This window comes from Urocitellus parryii, chromosome 7, assembly GCF_045843805.1.
Source record: "Urocitellus parryii isolate mUroPar1 chromosome 7, mUroPar1.hap1, whole genome shotgun sequence".
NCBI classification, from domain to species: Eukaryota; Metazoa; Chordata; class Mammalia; order Rodentia; family Sciuridae; genus Urocitellus; species Urocitellus parryii.
Window position 1 is genome coordinate 165,975,970 of NC_135537.1, and position 19,589 is coordinate 165,995,558.

A 19,589-nucleotide genomic window follows, 5' to 3' on the forward strand; every position below is an offset into this window, starting at 1 on the left:
CTTCTCAAATCTTCCGAGCACCACCACCACTTCTCCAACAGTAGGCCCGTGCCCGGCTCTGCCTTGTCAGCCAATCATCGGGCTGGTGCTTGTCCATACCGGCCAATCCGGAACACGTTTACTTTGAGCGGGAAAAGCTCAGAAGCTGCAGGAAAGCGAGGTCGGCTAACCGCCCCTTCTTAGCCCTGTCTCCGGCGGGTAACAGCCCCTGGAGGCGGGTGCCCATTGGCTAGGCAGCGGGCCAATGAGGGGTGCAGGGTGAGAAGTGGGCCTCACAGGAGGGGGCGGGGCGCGGCCGGCCGGTGCGGGGTCGCGTGCCGGGTCGCGAGCCAGGGGCAAGCAATGTAACGGCCTCTTCCCCGCCCCACCCTCCCGGCTCCAGCCCCCCCACAGACCGGCTCCAGGCAGCGCCCGGGGCGGCAGCGGTGGGGCGCAGGCTGAGGGAGCCGGGCCTCGACGCCCTCCCTCACCCCGTACCCCAGGAGCCGTACCTAGTCCAGGAGGGGCTGGGGGGTCCCCATGGAGGTGAGAGACGGAGACACCTGCCCTCCCCCTCACCCCCAAGGCCTGAGGGAGGGATTTGAGGTGGTGACGGGCCGGGCTCCCGGGGACGTGGGGGCGGCCAGGCTTGGAGGTTGGCGACGGCAGGAGAAGCTGACGGGCTGGCGCGTCCCCAAGTGTGGTTCTTTAAGGAGGCTGGGACCACCGGGAGAGGGTGGGTCGCTTGTGAGGAGCACCGACGGGGCGCCGGGTGGGTGCCGGCGAGCGGGATGGGGGTCCGGGCGACAGGGTTGGCCGGGGCGAGGAGTCCCTGCGTGGGCTGAGTGGACTGGCAGACTGGGTCCGGGGTCGCTACGATGCCCTGGCGGGGCCCTGGTGGTGACCTAGCGCTGACGCCTTGAACCCGTCGGGTGGCACAGACGCTGGGGCAGGCTGGCGTCGTGGGCCTGTGAGGGTTGTCGGTGCGGCGCTGCGGGGCTGGCACCCAAGGGGCGGGAGGGTGAGGGGGAATCCTGGGGACAAGCTGGGGCACCGAATTCGTGTTCCTTGAGAGCGTCTGGAATTGAGTTAGTTGAAGAATCCAGATGGAACAGTCATCTGGCCGTTTAGGTCCTGGCTTTGCGCTGCGTGATGACTTTCTCCCATGTCCTTGTTTTCTGCAGCCTAAAGTAGCGTTCCGTGGAGGTGCGAATCGCTGCTGGAACCTCACTGTCGACACCAGCAGCAGATTATCTGATGTATTCAACAGCGTGATGTTGACTGGCTCCACTTCCTTCTATGATTGCTACAAATCGCAGGTCCATTAATAACCCCAACCCTTGGTTAGACAATTCATTCTAAATCAAATTCATGCACCCAGGATGATTCATGGGTGTTTAAATGGCTCCACAGTTAGGATCAGAAAGCCGGTTACAACATTTTAAATATGCAGAATACATACTTAGGTGTCTATTTTTTTTTTTTAATATAAGCAGGGATTGAACCCAGGGCATTTTGCCACAGAGACACATCCTAGCCAGTTTTATTTTTTCTTGCTAAATTGCTTAGGGCCTCTGAGCTGGCTTTGATTTTGCGATCTCCTGCCTCAGCCTCCCAAGCTGTTGGGGTTTACCGTGCCAAGTTCCTACTTAACTTTGAAAATAAGGTCAGGAATAAGATTTTTTATTGTCTTGTCTTCAGTATAACATGACATCAGAAATGAGTTCATACTTATTAAGACCAAAGTATACATTTTTAATTTCAAAGAATTTATTGCAGGGCTAGGGTTGTGGCTCAGTGATAGAATGCTCGCCTAGCACGTGTCAAGCATTGGGTTAGAGCCTCAGCCCCATATAAAAATGAAATAAAGATATGTGTGTCCACCAACAATAAAAATAATGTATTGCAAATATATTTCTCATTTCAAACATAGTTTTAATCATTTAAAGGTGAATTTTTCTTTATTCTTTGGTTTTGACAGTGTTCTTAGTTAAATGCTATGACATTTATTTTTGTTAATGTATTAAATAAGGCTTAGGGTAATATAAGTCATGTTCATTTGAAATTATTTAACTGGGACATCAATGTTGGTATTGTTATACTTTGAATTATAACAATATATCAAAATTATTTAACCCACATTACAACTTTATATAGTATTATGCCCACTGTACAGATTGAGAAACTGAGGCACAGAGATTTTTGTCCTAAATGACAAACCCCAAGTGGAACCTAGCTCCAGACTTCTGCTGCTCTCTGTAAAGTTTACAATTCTATTAAATTTTACTAGGATTTAATTTCTTTTTTTTTTCTTTTTTCTTTTTTTTTAAAGAAAGAGTGAGAGAGAGGGAGAAAGAGGGAGAGAGAGAGAGAACTTTAATATTTATTTTTCAGTATTTGGCGGACACAGCATCTTTGTCTGTATGTGGTGCTGAGGATCGAACCCGGGCCGCATGCATGGCAGGCGAGCGCGCTACCACCTGAGCCACATCCCCAGCCCCAGGATTTAATTTCAATGAACTATTTGAAGTATATCAGTGATATAAAGTGATACATTTTACAGTTATCCTAATATGTCCACCCCAAATATTTACATATTTTTAGTAAATATTTTAACTGAAAAGGATTCAGATATTTCAAATAGAATTATGTTTAAATCCACATTATCTTATTTGCTTGTTTTATCCAAGAATACAAAAATTAAATATTCTTTTAAAAGGATTTAACTTTTTTTTTAATATTTTTTAGTTTTCGGCGGACACACAATATCTTTGTATGTGGTGCTGAGGATTGAACCCAGGCCGCACGCATGCCAGGCGAGCGCTCTACTGCTTGAGCCACATCCCCAGCCCCAAAGATTTAACTTTTCTAACTTTCAGAACTTATATACTCCTCTCCCCTCCCTCCTTTTTTGGAGGTGTTGGGCTCAAACCCAGAGCCTTGTGTGTGTTAAGCACACGCTTTACCACTGAACTAAATCCCCAGCCCCAGAATGTTTCACAATATAAAATGTACTTGAAGGAATACTTACAAAATATATTTAATTCCATACAGCTAAAATATGTTAAGGAATTAACTCAAGGCCAATCACAAGATAAGCACACATAAGTGTAGCTATCATTATTATTGTTATCATTGCCATATTTATAAGCCCACTTTAACAAAACTTCATTTCTGCTAATTATATATATATATATATATATTAGTGTTTGGAAATATATATATATATATATTTATATATATATATATATATATATATATATATATTTCCAAACACTTTTTATCTTATTTGCTATTACACAAACTGAAGATGCTCCATTTGTTTAAACAACTATTCATATTTACTTGTTTGTCTTTTTTTTTGTTCATTCATTCATTCATTTGCAGAACTGCAGATTGAACCCAGGGGAGCACTCTACCACTTCTTGGCCCTCCCCGCTTTTTTTTTGATGCAGGTTCTTGCTCACTTGGTGAGACTTGCCTCTTACTTTTGGTACTCCTGCCTCAGCATCACTAGGGATTATAAGTGTGCACCTGTACCTGACCCATTTTTAAGTTAAAAAACATTTTTTTAGGGCTGGGGATGTGGCTCAAGCGGTAGCGCGCTCGCCTGCCATGCATGCGGCCCGGGTTCGATCCTCAGCACCACATACCAACAAAGATGTTGTGTCTGCCGAGAACTAAAAAATAAATATTAAAAAAAAATTTTTCAAAAAAAAAAACAAAACATTTTTTTAAAAGATGTAAGAAGAACCCAAGGCCTTGCTCATGCTAGGCTAAGCAAGCACTCTACCAGGGAGCTACTTCCCTAACACTTAAGTAACTGTTTCAAAATGATAAGCAAGTATTTATGTCACTTTTGACAAATAACCACTTAAAAAGATTCCAAATAGGCCTATGATAAAGAGATAAAGGAGTTTAGTTGTAGTTGGACACAATATCTTTAGTTTTATTTTAATATTTATTTCTTAGTTGTAGTTGGACATGGTACCTGTTTTTAAAAAATATTTTTTAGTTGTAGTTGGACACAATACCTTTATTTCACTTATTTATTTTTAATGTGGTGCTGAGGATTGAACCCAGGGTCTCGAATGTGCAAGGCAATTGCTTTACCACTGAGCCACAACCCCAGCCCCACAATACCTTTTTTTTTTTTTTTAAGAGAGAGAGAATTTTAATTTTTTTTTTTTTTTTTTTTTTAGTTTTCGGCGGACACAACATCTTTGTATGTGGTGCTGAGGATCGAACCCAGGCTGCACACGTGCCAGGCGAGCGTGCTATGCTTGAGCCACATCTCCAGCCCCCGACAATACCTTTTGTATTTTATTTATTTTTTTTTTATGTGGTGCTGACAACCAAACATAGGTCCTTGCACAGGCTATAGGTGAGCACTCTACTACTGTGCCACAACCCCAGCCCTGCAAAATTTAAAATACCTTGATTAATAAATGTGTCTTTTCTCCTTGTATAAGTTTTGATTAGACTAAAAACAACTTAAAATATTTTTAACCACATGCAATGGTATGTTCTTGTAATCCCAGCTATTCAAGAGGTAGAAAAGGAGGCTCACATGAGCCCTGGAGTTCAAGGCCAACCTGGACAACACCTCTTAGAAAAAAGAAAGCAACATAGTGGCTGGGAACTCAGTGGCAAAGTGTGTACAAAGGCCTCACCTTCAGTCCCTAGTACCCAAAACACCCCTGCATCACATCAACACATTTTTAGCCAGAATTATATTACTTCTGTATAAGAAAATACTGTTTCCATTTTGTTTATGTCAGGATGTAGATATTACATCTCAAGTTTTACTATTCTCTTGTTTAAGGAGTTAAAATTTATAAATCTGGGGCCAGGTTATGACTCAGTAGTAAAGTACTTGCCTAGAATGCGTGAGGCACTGGGTTAGATCCCTGGCACCACATAAAAATAAACAAGTATGTGTCAATCTACAACTAAAAAAAAAGATATTTAAAAAAATTGTGAATCTGTTCTTTCAGACTTTTTTTTTCCTCCTTTCCTTTTTTGCAGCACTGGGGATTAAACCCAATACCTTGCCCATGCTAGGTAGGTAGGCAAGTGCTGTACACTGGGCTGCGTCCCCAGTCCACTTTCAGACTTTTCCTCCCCTGTACTAGGGATTGAACCACTGAGCCATATCCCCAGACCTTTTTAATTTTTTTATTATTTTTTTCTTTTTATTTTTGGGATAGGGTCTAAGTTTTAGGGCCTCAGTAAGTTGCTGAGGCTGGCCTCAAACTTAAGATCCTTTTGCCTCAGCCTCTTAAAATCATTGAGTTTATAGACATGTGCCACTGTGCCTACCCAGCCAAACTTTTGTAATGAAGCATTTTTTTTTTGCTTGTTGCTTGTTAAATTCATTGAATTTTAAATTATTTTCACAGCACTTAATACCTTTTGGAAGGAGGCAGAATTTTAAATAATTTATTAAACTTTTATTTTTTTTATTTTTTTTTTTTTTTAATATTTTTTTAATATTTATTTTTTAGTTCTCTGCGGACACAACATCTTTGTTGGTATGTGGTGCTGAGGATCGAACCCGGGCCGCACGCATGCCAGGCGAGCTCGCTACCGCTTGAGCCACATCCCCAGCCCCTTTATTAAACTTTTAAAATCCAAACTTTTTATCTTCTTACTCAGTTGACTGGAAAAAGAAAAATGAGTTTGTAGAGAATTTTTCTTCTAATTGAGCATTAAAATTTCTGTAGAAATCATGACATTTTATTTACGACTTCATTTTTACAATATCTCTTGGATATAAAAAGTAAGCCAAAAAGTAAAGATAGCTATATAAAAGATCCTTGACTGAAAGTAAGAAGAATTAGAGTTTTGGTTTATTTTTATCCTATATTGGTTGAATAACTTGTTGCCATAGTTTCCTTGTTTTTGAAATAGAAATAATACTAATGTCACAAGGTTGACTAAATATAATAGTGTATGTATAATTTCTTTGAAACTCAAAAAATTCTCTATAAATGTACATCTTTCACAGATTGGAAGCATTGAGATAAAATTTGTATGGTTTATTTAAAATAATACAGTATCTACAGATCTGACCAGTACACATTTCTATAAAGTTTTATTGCAGCTATATATTTGCTAATATATAGTCTGTGCTAGAATAACAAAGCTAATGAATTTCAACTGAAATCTTACCAGCAAATCCAGAATTATTACTCTTTTGGCCTTTTACAGAAAAAGTTCACCAATGTCTGGTATAAAGTAAGTTAAGGGCTGGGATTGTGGCTCAGCGGTAGACCGATCACCTAGCGCAGGTGGGACCCAGGTTCGATCCTCAGCACCACATAAAAAAATAAATAAATAAAGGCATTGTATTGTGTCCATCTAAACCTAAAAAATATTTTAAAAAATACTTTTAAAGTAAGGTTAAGTAGCTAGGTCTAGATTTGAAAGTAATTCTCCAGACTCTTAACCTGTGTTATTCTAAATTCTTCTATAATAAACAATGTTGGGGCTTTTTCTTTCTTTCTTTCCTTTTTTTTTTTTTTTTGGTTATTGTTGTAGTACTTGGGATTAGGGATTAAACCCATAGTCTCATATATGCTAGGCAAATGCTGTACTACTGAGCACATTCCCAGTCCTTTTACTGTTGTTTTTTTTTGTTTTGTTTTTTTTTTTTGAAACGGGGTCTTGCTAAATTGCCCAGGCCAATCTCCAACTTGCAATCATCCTGCCTCATCCCAGGTAGCTGAGAATGCACCATCATACAAGGCTATAAACAAAGTTTTGATGTGTCTAATATACAAACTTTTCTTTAAAATTTCAGAATGAAGACAATATAGACCTAAGGCAGACCTACACTCCACTTTCTTCATCCACAGAATATGCAAGTTCTATAGATTCTTCACTTTTCTATGCACCATGGTCTACTTATGGAGATGATATTAAACAATCTTCTAATTCCCAGATCAATGTAAAGAACAGGTAAATTAATAAGTTAGATTTCTCAAGCTAAATGTGTTGTTTCTTTTTATTACACAGAAACAAAGGTGTAATTAGCTTTCTGTTCCATACATAATAAGCATTTTAATGTTGAGATATTATACTTTTATGTTTATCAAACTTTTAGGAAAGTCTAAAATGCCTTGTATTTATTTTTTAGTTTATCACTTGTAAAGTTTATTAGAGAGAATCTTTAGTAAATAAATTTTAAACTCCTTTTTCTAAAGATGAGTTAAGCCAAATTCAGCAATGGCAAGATGCTAAGCAACTCGTGAGACCCTGACTCTAAATAAAATACAAAATAGGGCTGGGGATATGGCTCAGTGGTTGAGTGCCCCTGAGTTCAATCCCCAGTACCAAAAAAAAAATAAAATAAAATAAAGAGTTAAAATTTTTAGATTTTTGTTATTCACTTCTACATTTTCAGTTATTTTTTTCCTTCACTAATGTACAACAAACAGGGTTTTACCAAACAAAATTTTAAGATTGTTTTTTGATTATATTCTATAAATAATAAGGAACTACTCTATGTGACAGAGTCTTCTACTGGGGATACTAGAATTAACATGGCAAGTATTTTACCTGAGTTTATAATATTACAATCATAATGATAATGACGTGACATACTAGTCACTGCTAGTATAGTGAGGGTTAAAAAAAAGAGGGTGGATGGGAGCCTGTTGAAAAGAGAAATTTAAGGGAATGACATTCAACTTTATTTAATTATAAGGCAGCTGTTATAATTTAACAAATAAGAGTTACTTTTGAATCTTATTAATTAAAAAATGTTAAAAATTTAAAATTTATGGTAAATTCTCTGATGATTTTATTAGAAAGCATATATAATATATAATAATTAATTCTCCATATGTATACAGATATATAATATATACTTTTTGGGGGGGGGTTACTGAGGCTTTAACCCAGGGATACTTTACCACTGAACCACATCCCCTGTCCTTTTTGTTTTTATCTATTTAAATTTTTTTGTTGTTGCCAATGAATTTTTTAAAATATTTTAATATTTATTTTTTAGTTTTCAGCAGACACAACATCTTTGTTTGTATGTGGTGCTGAGGATAGAACCCGGGCCACAGGCATGCCAGGCGAGCGCGCTACCGCTTGAGCCACATCCCCAGCCCAGCCAATGAATTTTTTACTTTGTTTATTTTTATGTGGTGTTGAGGATCTAATCCAGGGCCTCACACATGCCAGGCAAGAGTTCTACCATTGAGCCACAACCCCAGTGCCCCTTTTTATTTTTTATTTTGAGACAGGGTCTCACTAAATTGCTTAGGGTCTCTTATAATCCTTCTGCCTCATTCTCCCAAGTTGCTGGGATTACAAGTGTGCATCAACAATGCCCAGCTCCAAAAATATTTTTGCTTAGGGCTCTGCTAAATTGCTAAGGCTGGCCTCGAACTTGTAATACTTCTGCCTCATCTCCCAAGTTGCTGGGATTACAGGTATGCATCACAATACCCAGCTCCAAAAATATTTTTAGATTGATACATGCTATTGAGGAATTCAAACTTTACAGAAATATATATCAGGAAAAGTGAAAGTTCACCTTAACCCTATCCTCACCCCAATAACACTTTTTTAACAGTTTGATACGTATAGCATTGAATATTTTCCTAGATATGTCCTAATACATTATTATTCAAAAAAGCTTTTATGTTGAATTTTTGTGAAATAACAATTTACTAGGAAAAAAGTATTAGACTTGATGGCAGACAGTTTGTTTAGCAAGTGTATAGTTTGGCAAGTAATAGAGCCTTGCAAAAATCAGGTTTCTTAATATCTTCTAATGATCATCCATTCAAACAGTAATAATTGAATGATTACTAATGCCTACATTTTTTATTTTAAAAATTTTTTTGTAGTTGTAGATGGACAGAATGCCTTTATTATTATTTTTTTAAATGTGGTGCTGAGGATCAAACCCAGTGCTTCACACGTTAGACAAGCACTCTGCCACTGACCTACAGCCCCAGCCCTATTACCTACCCTTCTGATGTTATGAAGATCAATTAAATATTTGAGTGTTAGGCAAAAATAAGGTGTTTTTATTTCTAAAATATCCCAATACTTTGAAATGTTGGAAATAAATCACAAAAAGCAAGAAGTAACATTTTAAAACAAAGTATTATTTCAAGGAAAGAATTATCCAAAAACCATAAGAAGTTAAATATACCAGTTTTCTATGACCTTATGGTTTTTATATTTTGAATTAGAATACTGTTGATTACTGGTGGGATTTCAAGGGACATAGGACTCCAACTACTTTGGCAAAGATTTAAGGATAATCCTAAAATCTATTATACATAAGGGTCAGCTGCAAAATCACCCTGGAATCTAGGATGACCATATCACATCTCACTTTTTTGTCCAATATAAAGAATCACAAAAATAGAGCAGCAGGTTAATATGATTTTTCAAATCACAAATTAAGAAACTAAGCAAATGTTGACAGAATGATGTATAAGAGAACTAGACATGCTTTCAGGAGCAGCTGTGGTACTATGTCTACAATACTATAAGTCAGAGAATTGTATGTTTATGGAGAAATAAGAGGTAAGCATACATTGTGAACTAGATGTAGAATTTGAAATGAAGGAGAAATATTTATGTAGGATAGACATCATGCCAAAGTAGAATATATTCTTGAGCTCTTGTTCCCCCCTTATTTGAAATAATGATATAGAGTCAGACCAAATATCTTATAAAAATTATGATAGAATATGTCTGGAAGGAGAAATCAACATGCTGTATTTTAACATGAATAAAATAGTTTACATATGATATTTATTTTTAGGATTCAAACCGAAAGAAATGACTATGGCAGTGAAACAGACTTATATGGACTTGTGTCTAATATTCTGGAAGAACAAGATAAGTCACAGCCATATTTTGCTGAAGGGTTAGTATGTTATATACCTTTGTATTGTACAATAATTTTTAAATTCACATATACTAGGTTTAATATTTATTTAATAATCCTCTGACTATAGACTTCTTTTTTAAAAATATTTTTTAATTTGTATATGGACACAGTGCCTTTATTTATTCATTTTTATGTGGTGCTGAGATTGAACCCAGTGCCTCACACATGCTAGACAAGCCCTCTACCACTGAGCTATAACTCCAGCCCCTGACTGTAGACTTCTTAATTCAAATATTTGTTTCTAGAAGCCTTGATTTTGCTAAAGTACTTGCCATACAATTGAAAATTCAGTCTTAGGCTCAATTTGCTTAAGAACTTTCACTTGAAAAAATTATTCTTATATAATTCAGAGCTATTTCCCTTGAATTCATGAGCAAAAGTTTGGCTTAAAGAATATAAATTCCAGCTGGGTATAGTGGTACACACCTGTAATCCCAGTGGGCTTGGGAAGCTGAGGCAGAAGAATCACAAGTTCAAGTCCAGTCTCAGCAATTTAGCAAGGCCCTAAGCAACTTAGTGAGACCTTGTCTCAACAAATTAAGGGCTGGAGTTGTAGCTAGGATGTAAAGTGCTTGCATAGCATGTGTGAGGCCCTGGGTTCGATTCTCAGCACCACATATAAATAAATTAAATAAAGGTCTATTGGCAATTAAAAAAATATTAAAAGAAAAAAATTTTAATAACAAAAAGGCTAGGGATGTGGCTCAGTGGTTAAACAAGTGCCCCTCAATCTCAACCCTAGTACCAAAAAAAGACGTGTGTGTGTGTGTGTGTGTGTGTGTGTGTACGTGTGTACAGTAAAGACATACTAAGATTAAAATGTATACAGTCACATATTGCTTATGTGTGTGTATGTATAATATATGTATATATCACAAAGAATAAAACTCATTACTCACTGAAGAAATACATGAGTTTTATTCATGTGGTAGAAGCCTTTTAAGTATGTTATAATTGTTTTATTTGAGTGTGGAAGCCATATTGTCCAATTTATTCATAAATAGGGAAATATCCTTCACATATGTAATCAACTAAAAAAAAGTTTTGTGTGTGGTGCTGGGGATTGAACCCAGGACCTTGTGCATGCAAGGTCAACTAAATTTTTTTTTAGTTGGACACAATATCTTTATTTATTTTTATGTGGTGCTGAGGGTTGAACCCAGTGCATCATGCGTGCTAGGCAAGCACTCTTACCACTGAGCTACAATCCCAGCCCAACTAAATTGTTTTAATTTAAAAAATAATTACAGCAAAACACATCTGTTTTCATTACAAAATACTAGATTACCATAGATAAATAGTTCATCTAAGACACTGAAGTTGCCAGCAGTAGGCCTCTTGGGAAAGTACAGTGAAGACATACTAAGATTAAAATGTGGGGATGGGGATATAGCTCAGTTGGTAGAGTGCTTACCTTGCATGCACAAGGCCCTGGGTTCAATCCGCAGCACCAAAAAAAAAAGGTTAAAATGTGCTGAGCATGGTGGTGCAATCTGTAATCCCAGTGACTTGGGAGGCTGAGATAGGAGAATCGAGAGTTCAAAGCCAACCTCAGGAAAAGTGAGGTGCTATGCAACTCAGTGAGACCCTATCTCTAAATAAAATACAAAATGGGGGTGGAGCGGTGGCTTAGGAGTTGAGTGCCCCCCTGAGTTCAATCCCTGGTACCAAAAAAAAAAAAAAAGATTAAAATGCATCCGAGCAGCTCAGGAGGCTGAAGCAGGAGGATTGCAAGTTTGAAGCCTGCCTCAGCAACTTAGTGAACTTAGTGAAGCATTTAGTAACTCAGCAAAACCCTGTCTCTAAATAAAATATAAAAAAAAGGGCTGGGGATGTGGCTCAGTGGTTGAGCATCCCTGGGTTCAATCCTCAGTACCAAAACAACAATAACAACAAAAGATTAAAATGCATACAGCCACGTGTTGCTTAAGGATGAGGACAGGTTCTGAGAAATATGTTGCTATATCACCTTCATGTAAATAAACATAGAGTGTGCCTACACACCCTCTAGATGGTATAGGTTACTCACTCAGCATGGCCTATGCAATCAATAGACATTGTAACCACAAGATATAGAGGCTGCTTGTGGTATAACACTCTAAATAACAATAAAAGGCATAGAAGAATAAACACACAAACCAGTTAAAGACACTATCACTGTCTAGTTTTATAATGTGCATGATTAAATGCACTGTGCTTTTATGTGACTGGTGGTGGTACAGTTGGTTTGTTTATAGCAATGCCACAAATATGTGAGTAATGTCTTGTGCTATGGGGATGTTATAATGGTTCTGACATGTCACTAAGCAGTAGGAACTTTTTAGCTCTATTATAATCTTAATCTCTGATATATGTGGTCTGTCATTGATAGATATAACTTTATTTGGAGCATGAATATTTATAGAGCATATAGCATATTTCACATGTTAATTATTTGGAGTTAATGGAAGCTTTTAAGGCAGGGTTGGAAAATATTTGAAAATGGTGAGGGTAGGGGGAAGATAAATGTTTATGAGAGTTTTTCCTGCCTTTTTCCCTGAGAAAATAGTCTTTAAAACTTAAGTTGTAATTAAATATATTTACTTGTTCTAGGACCTGCTCGACCAATTTAAAGTCAGTTTGGCCAATGAACACAAGCAGATTTGTAGATCACCATGATCTCTTGACAGAAACCAAAAGGCCAATAGATACAGCTATCTCTCAGCAAGCCTTTTATAGTGGTGAATCTGTGTCAGCAGTGGAAAAGCAATACTTGCATAATAGTAATCTCACACCACAACAAAAAATAGATGAACTTTATCATGGATTTACTGGATTAGACCTTGAAGAACAATGGATATACCCCTCAAGAAGTGATCATTCTAACTGTTACAATATTCAGACAAATGATACAGCTAAGGCAACATTCCAAGAATATCCATTTATCAAAAACTGTTTTACACCACAAACTGGTCTGTCTGATATCATGAAAGAATCAGGAATTGATACTTACCCTTATGGAAGAGAGAAAATATGTGCTAAAGGTCTTGAAGCACCATTACAACAAAAAAGAGCAGAGATATTTCTTTCCCAATTTAATAGATACAATGAAAATGCAGATTATTGTAGATACCCAGAATATGCTCATCCTAACAAGGCTAAGCTTAATAAATGTTCAAATTTTAGTGTCCAGGATGGTAAAAAATTAGCCAATGGCACACCCGAAACACCAACTGTAGAAGCAGATGCCTATACAAAGTTATTTCAGGTTAAACCAGCAAATCAGAAAAAAATGGAGGAGACAATGCCTGACCAGCAGAATTTCACATTTCCAAAAACCACACCACATTTAACTGAAAAACAGTTTGCAAAGGAAGCAGCAGCATTCACAGCTGATTTTGGCTTAAAATCAGAGTATGGACTAAAACCTCACACAGCTTGTCCAACTAATAATGATTTTGCTAATGTCACAGAAAAGCAACAATTTGCTAAGCCTGATCCCCCAAATTCTGAGTATTTTAAATCAGTGAATTTATTATCAAACTCAGCAACATCTTCAGGAGGTATCAATTTAAACAGACCAACTTGGATGAATATTCAAACAAAAAATAACACTCCTGTTCCTTATAGAAATCAAGGTAACTTGATGAAATTAAATAGTCATTTAAGTGCAGCTTCAAAAGGTTCTAACCATTCTTCAGATTTCCCCCAACTATCACCCACAAATTTAACCCCAAATAGCAATTTATTTCAGAAGTATTGCCAAGAAAACCCTTCAGCATTTTCTAGTTTTGATTTCAGTTACAATGGTGCAGAAAGAATTCAATCTGTCAATCACATGGAAGGACTGACAAAGACTGGAGAAGAAAATCTCTTTGAATCGGTTACAGATAAAAAAATAAAGCAGCCAAATGGATTTTGTGATAATTATTCAGCTCAGCAGTATGGGATCATTGAAAATGTAAACAAACATAATTTTCAAGCCAAGCCCCAGAGTGGACATTATGATCCTGAGGAAGGTCCAAAGCATTTAGATGGCTTATCTCAAAACACATATCAAGATCTATTGGAGTCACAGGGTCATTTTAATAGCCACCGACAAGGAAGTGGAGACAGCAATATTAATAGCCGTGTGAATCGCACACAGGCATCATGCTTTTCTAATAATTATATGATGGGAGATTTAAGGCATAATCAGGGTTTTCAACAACTTGGTTCAAATGGGTTTCCCCTAAGATCCACCCACCCATTTGGCCATTCAGTTGTTCCACTGTTGGATTCCTATGATTTGTTTTCTTATGATGACTTAAGCCATTTATACCCTTATTTTAATGATATGATGTATGGTGATAATTCCTTTTCTGGTTTCGTGCCAACTTTTGGATTTCAAAGACCAATTAAAACTCGAAGTGGACCAGCCAGTGAACTTCATATTCGTCTAGAAGAGTGCTATGAACAATGGAGAGCATTAGAAAAGGAGAGAAAAAAGGTAACAGAGTTATCCATTTAGGAGTAATTTAGTGTATTTCCTCTGTCAATTTTTACATTACCTTGGTGTAGTTCAAAAATATTTGCCTTGCCAGGTGTGATGGCACATGTTTATAATCGCAGTGACTCTGAAGGTTGAGACAGGAGGATCTCAATGAGGCCAGTCTCAGCAACTTGGTGAGAACCAGTTTCAAAATAAAAAAGGGCTGGGGATATGGCTCAGTAGTTAAAGTACCTGGGTTCATTTTCCAGTAACAAGAAAAAAAGTACTTACCTTTTTTTTTTAAGCTGAATTCTTCTATAATGTACAGTATTTAGGTTCACAACTATAAAGAATTATCTAGGTTATTTAAAGACTAAAGATTGAGTTTTAAAAATAACTGTTATCCATATTCTAATTTTAAAAATTTGTCTCTGGGGGCTGGGATTGTGGCTCAGTGCTTGCCTGGAATGTGTGAAGCACGTGTTCATCCTCAGCACCACACAAAAATAAATAAAATAAAGGTATTGTGTCCATCGAAAACTAAAAAGTACATATGTAAAAAAAAAATTGTCTCTGAAGTATATTTGTTTCTCTTATTGGATTAAATTTCTTTTAATTCTATTTCTTTTTTTTTTTTGGTACCGGGGTTGAATCCATGGGTGCTTTACTATTGAGCCATATCCCCAGCCCTTTTTGTTTTTTTTATTTAGGGCCTCACTAAGTTGCTGAGGCTGGTTTTGAACTTGTGATCCTTCTGCTTCAGCCTTCCAAATTGCTGGGATTATGGACGTGTACTACCACGCCTGTATGAATTCTATCAATATTAAATTGTTGGAGTATTCAGTTATTTCATATGTATTGGAACAGAAAGATACTGTGGTACTCTGGTTTATATTTACTGCCTTTTAATACCAAATCAGATTTTTTTTTTTTAAAGAGAAAGAGGGGAGAGAGAGAGAGAAAGAGAGAATTTTTAATATTTATTTATTTTTTTTTAGTTCTCGGCGGACACAACATTTTTGTTGGTATGTGGTGCTGAGGATCGAACCCGGGCCGCACGCATGCCAGGCGAGCGCGCTACCGCTGAGCCACATCTCCAGCCCCCCAAATCAGATTTTTATTTAAAGGAGTAATTTTCCATTTATTTCTTAGGACTATGAAAAATATTATTCACAGTTGAATTATATTTAGGAAATTCAGCATCTAATGATTATATACATTTTTTTACAGACTGAATTAGCTCTTGCCAAGAATTATCCAGGGAAAAAAGTATCCAGTACTAACAATACTCCAATTCCAAGGCTGACCTCCAACCCATCTAGAGTTGATCGCTTAATTGTGGATGAACTTCGAGAACAAGCCAGAGTAAGCTATAAAAACTTACAATAGTAGAGTTTTAAATTGCTTGTTAAAATTTTAAAACTTTTCAGCACGTAAAGTTCTGAAGGATTTTTTTTTTTTTTTTAGAATTTAATTTTTGTTTGTTGTTTATTTATTTATTTATTTTAGTGTGGTACTGAGGATCAAACCCAGGGCCTCACCCATCCTAGGCAAGCACTCTACCACTGAACTACAACCCCAGCCCCTGAAGCATTTTAAATTAACAATAGTATGTTAACTCTGAAATATTCTTTTCTGTTTGGTTCTAGAAAGAACTCTGATTAATATTCAGGAAAAGGAAAATTTTAAAGTAATTTGTGTAATTTAATTGGTTCCTCTTCAAACTCACTTTTTTATTTTGGCAATGAAACTAACTCTCACAGAATTTTTATTTTTTATTTTTTCAAGGTACCAGGGACTGAACTCAGAGACACTCGACCACTGAGCTACATCCCTAGCCCTTCTTATTTTCCATTTTGAGGCAGGGTCTCACTAAATTTTCCAAGCTGGCCTTGAATTTATGATCATCCTGCCTCAGCTTCCAGAGATGCTGGGATTATAGGCTTGTGCCCCCATAACTAGCAGAAAGTATGTTTTTAAAAGTAAAATCCAGCTTGGTATGGTGGCACATGCCTGTAATCCCAGCATCTTGGAAAACTGAGGCAGGAGGATTATAGGTTTGTAGGATAGCCTTATTAGCAACTTATGGAGGTCCTAAGCAACTTAGCAAGACTCTATCTCAAAATGAAAAATAAAAAGGGCTGGGGATATAGCATAGTAGTTCAATTCCTGGTATCACAAAAATAAAAAGATTAAATATATATGTACATATATATTTGTTTTCTAATTTAGTGATGATAATAAGAGGGAATTACCATATTTGATTTTCATTTTCAATTTTTAATTTTTATTCCATTTTCTTAATCTTGCATTCAACACATATTAACTGTATCCATTAAGGGGCAGGGGTTGTGGCTCAGTGGTGGAGTGCTTGCTTAGTATGTGTGGGGCACTGGGTTCAACCCTCGGCATCACTAACAAATAAAATACAGGTATTGTGTCCATCTATAACTTAAAAAAAAAATTAAAGTATATCCATCAATGTGTTAAATACTGATAAGCTAGATAAGTAGGTATAGATAATTTTACAAAATACCTTTGTTTTGAAAGAATACTGTCACTTCAAACAAATATAAAGAATCCTGGGCTGGAGTTGTGCAGAGTGCTTGCTTAGCACACATGAGGCACTAGGTTTGATCCTCAGTACCACAAAAAAAATAAATAAAATATATTGTGTCCATCTACAAATAAAAAAAACTAAATATTAAAAAAAGAATCCTGATGTTAAGTCACATTGTAATTTAATGAGCAATGTTCCTATTATTTTTAATTTCAGAATTTTCTAAGCAACTTAGAGTAGCTATCCTTTTTTCCTTTTTCCACCTTGCTCTTTTTAAAAATAAAATTTGTTATTATTGAGTATCCATTTCTTTCTTTTACCATGAACTCTTATTTAGAAATACATAATTAGTAATTCCCTGGAGTTTGCTTTGTTTTTTGGTACTCCCTTTGTATTTTTTGCTACCCACTTTTAATTCAAATTCTTTTCCTTTACATAATACCCTCTAACAATGCTATTAGTGTTCTTATTTGCAGGCTGTTGTCTTATATGCCAAAAACAGTATCAGATTTTATATTTGCATTCTTAATGATGTGGGCATTTTTTAATATTTGACTCTGAGCAATCAACTTCGAAAGTTTTTAGAATTAACATATACAACTAAGTATAACTTTTCCATTTTTTGTTTCTCCCATCATGGTCCTAGGATACAGTAAACATTCATTTATTTATTGAATGACTTTTTTTGCTCTTACCGCTATTATGCTTCACTGAAGTTTTTTTTTTTTTTGGGGGGGGGGTACCAGGGATTGAACTCAGGGGTCACTCAACCACTGAGCCACATCCCCAGCTCTATTTTGTATTTTATTTAGAGACAGGGTCTCACTGAGTTGCTTAGTGCCTTGCTGTTGCTGAGGCTGGCTTTGAAGTTGTGATTCTCATCTCTCAGCCTCCCGATGAAGATTTGTTTTTATTTAAGTTGGTCAGGTCAAGTGGTTACATGCCTTATCAAAATTTAAAATGTCTCCCTCAGGTTGTGACTTTACTAGGCAAAATGGAACGTCTTCGAAGCTCTCCCCTTCATGCCAATATCTCTACTGCTCTTGATAGACACTTGGAATCCATTCACATTGTACAGTCACGTAGAAAGGATGAAATTGTTAATGCTTCAAATCGGCAAAGGCAAGGAGTGCCTAGATGCCAAGATGAAAGAGGTACAAATATTAATGCAGATTATTTTTACAAGGCTATGTGATAATTTCAATGTTAATAAAACCATATTCTGGGATTAAAAGGTTGGATTTCTAAAATTAACACTTATCTAAAGAACAAATTGGGGCTGGGCTCAATGGCACACACTTGTTATTCCAGCTACTTGGAAGGCTAAGACAGGAGGATTGCAAGTTCAAGACCAGGCTCAGCAATTTTGTGAAACCTTATCTCAAAAAAAGGAATGAAAAGGGCCAAGGATGTAATTCAGTGATGGAACGCCCCTGGGTTACTGAAAGAAAAGGGGAGTGATAAATGACCTCCACACTTATTTATTCCAAAAGTAGTTTCTTCTAGTATAATTTTACCAATTGAATTGTAATACCTGTCTTCAGATAATCTGTTTTACCCAGAGCATAGTCATTGTAGCACAAGCCAGAAAGAAATTTAATAATTCTTTTTTTTTTTTTTTTAAAGAGAGAGTGAGAGAGAGAGAGAATTTTTTTAATATTTATTTTTTAGTTCTCGGCGGACACAACATCTTTGTTGGTATGTGGTGCTGAGGATCGAACCCGGGCCGCACGCATGCCAGGCGAGCGCGCTACCGCTGAGCCACATCTCCAGCCCTAATAATTCTTTTTAATATTTTAAAAACGGAGTGCTTTAATTAGCACAATTAATAGCCATCCTTCTTTTTATAAAAGTAATGTTTGAAGCCTGGCATAGTGGCACATACCTGTAATCCTAGGGACCTGGGAGGCTAAGGCAGGAGAATGGTAGGCTCAAGACCAGCCTCAGCAATTTAGTAAGGCCCTGAGCAACTTAGTGAGACCCTGTCCTCCAAAAATAACTCCGGCAAGGAGCCTGGGGCCCGCCATAGCAGAGAGGTCACCGGAGTTCGGCCAAGGGAATTCCTTCCCAGCGGAATCCAAAAATAAAAAGGGCTGGGGATGTAGCTCAGTGGTAGAGTGCCCTTGGATTCAATTTCCAGTACGAGTTAAGGGATATTTAAATGCTATCTAATATGAAATGACTCTTTTCTTTTACAGATGTTTTTGCCCTTGCTTCAGCAATTAAAGAGATGTGTGTGGCTACTCGGAAAGCACGCACTACTCTATGGTGCGCACTGCAGATGACCTTGCCAAAAACAGCAAGTACGGCTGGTCAAGCAGATGTGGAAAAGGCTTTCCAAGATATAGTAAACTGTGAAGAAAAAGTTCATGAAAGCATAAATAGTAGCAATCCAATGAACCAGAGAGGTGAAACAAACAAACATTAAGGAAATGCCAGCAGAAGGAAGAATTAAAAAGCTGATAAGTAAATGTATCAAGACATGCTAAAATTTTTAATGAACTTGTCAAACTTTCAGTACGTTAATTTTCTTTCAGATTTAAAGTTAATACCTTAATGAAGTCTAACTTCTATTTAAAAAACTACTTGGAATGAATGAGAATACAGTTTAAGGAAAATTCAAAGGTAAAGTTGACTACTCTAGGAGTTCTGAGTAGTCAAAGATAACAAGT

At 37.0% G+C, this 19,589-nt stretch overlaps 1 protein-coding gene across 1 annotated transcript; it reads left to right on the top strand.

Annotated features, from left to right (window-relative positions):
- Positions 1–519: 519 nt before the first annotated feature.
- On the top strand, positions 520–19,345 carry Meioc (meiosis specific with coiled-coil domain). Its single transcript, XM_077800385.1, has 8 exons — positions 520–585; positions 1,164–1,298; positions 6,785–6,942; positions 9,779–9,883; positions 12,500–14,375; positions 15,588–15,722; positions 17,891–18,071; positions 19,116–19,345. The coding sequence occupies exons 1-8, from the start codon at positions 520–522 to the stop codon at positions 19,343–19,345; spliced, it is 2,886 nt and encodes a 961-aa protein (XP_077656511.1).
- Positions 19,346–19,589: the final 244 nt, after the last annotated feature.

What these genes read in the sequence shown, in the direction of transcription:
- Meioc (XM_077800385.1), top strand. Translation starts at nt 520, where the DNA reads ATGGAGGTGAGAGACGGAGACACCTGCCCTCCCCCTCACCCCCAAGGC. An exon ending in AACTTCGAGAACAAGCCAGA is followed by an intron (nt 15,723 to 17,890) that starts GTAAGCTATAAA and finishes TGTCTCCCTCAG; the next exon opens with GTTGTGACTTTACTAGGCAA. An exon ending in TAGATGCCAAGATGAAAGAG is followed by an intron (nt 18,072 to 19,115) that starts GTACAAATATTA and finishes TTTCTTTTACAG; the next exon opens with ATGTTTTTGCCCTTGCTTCA.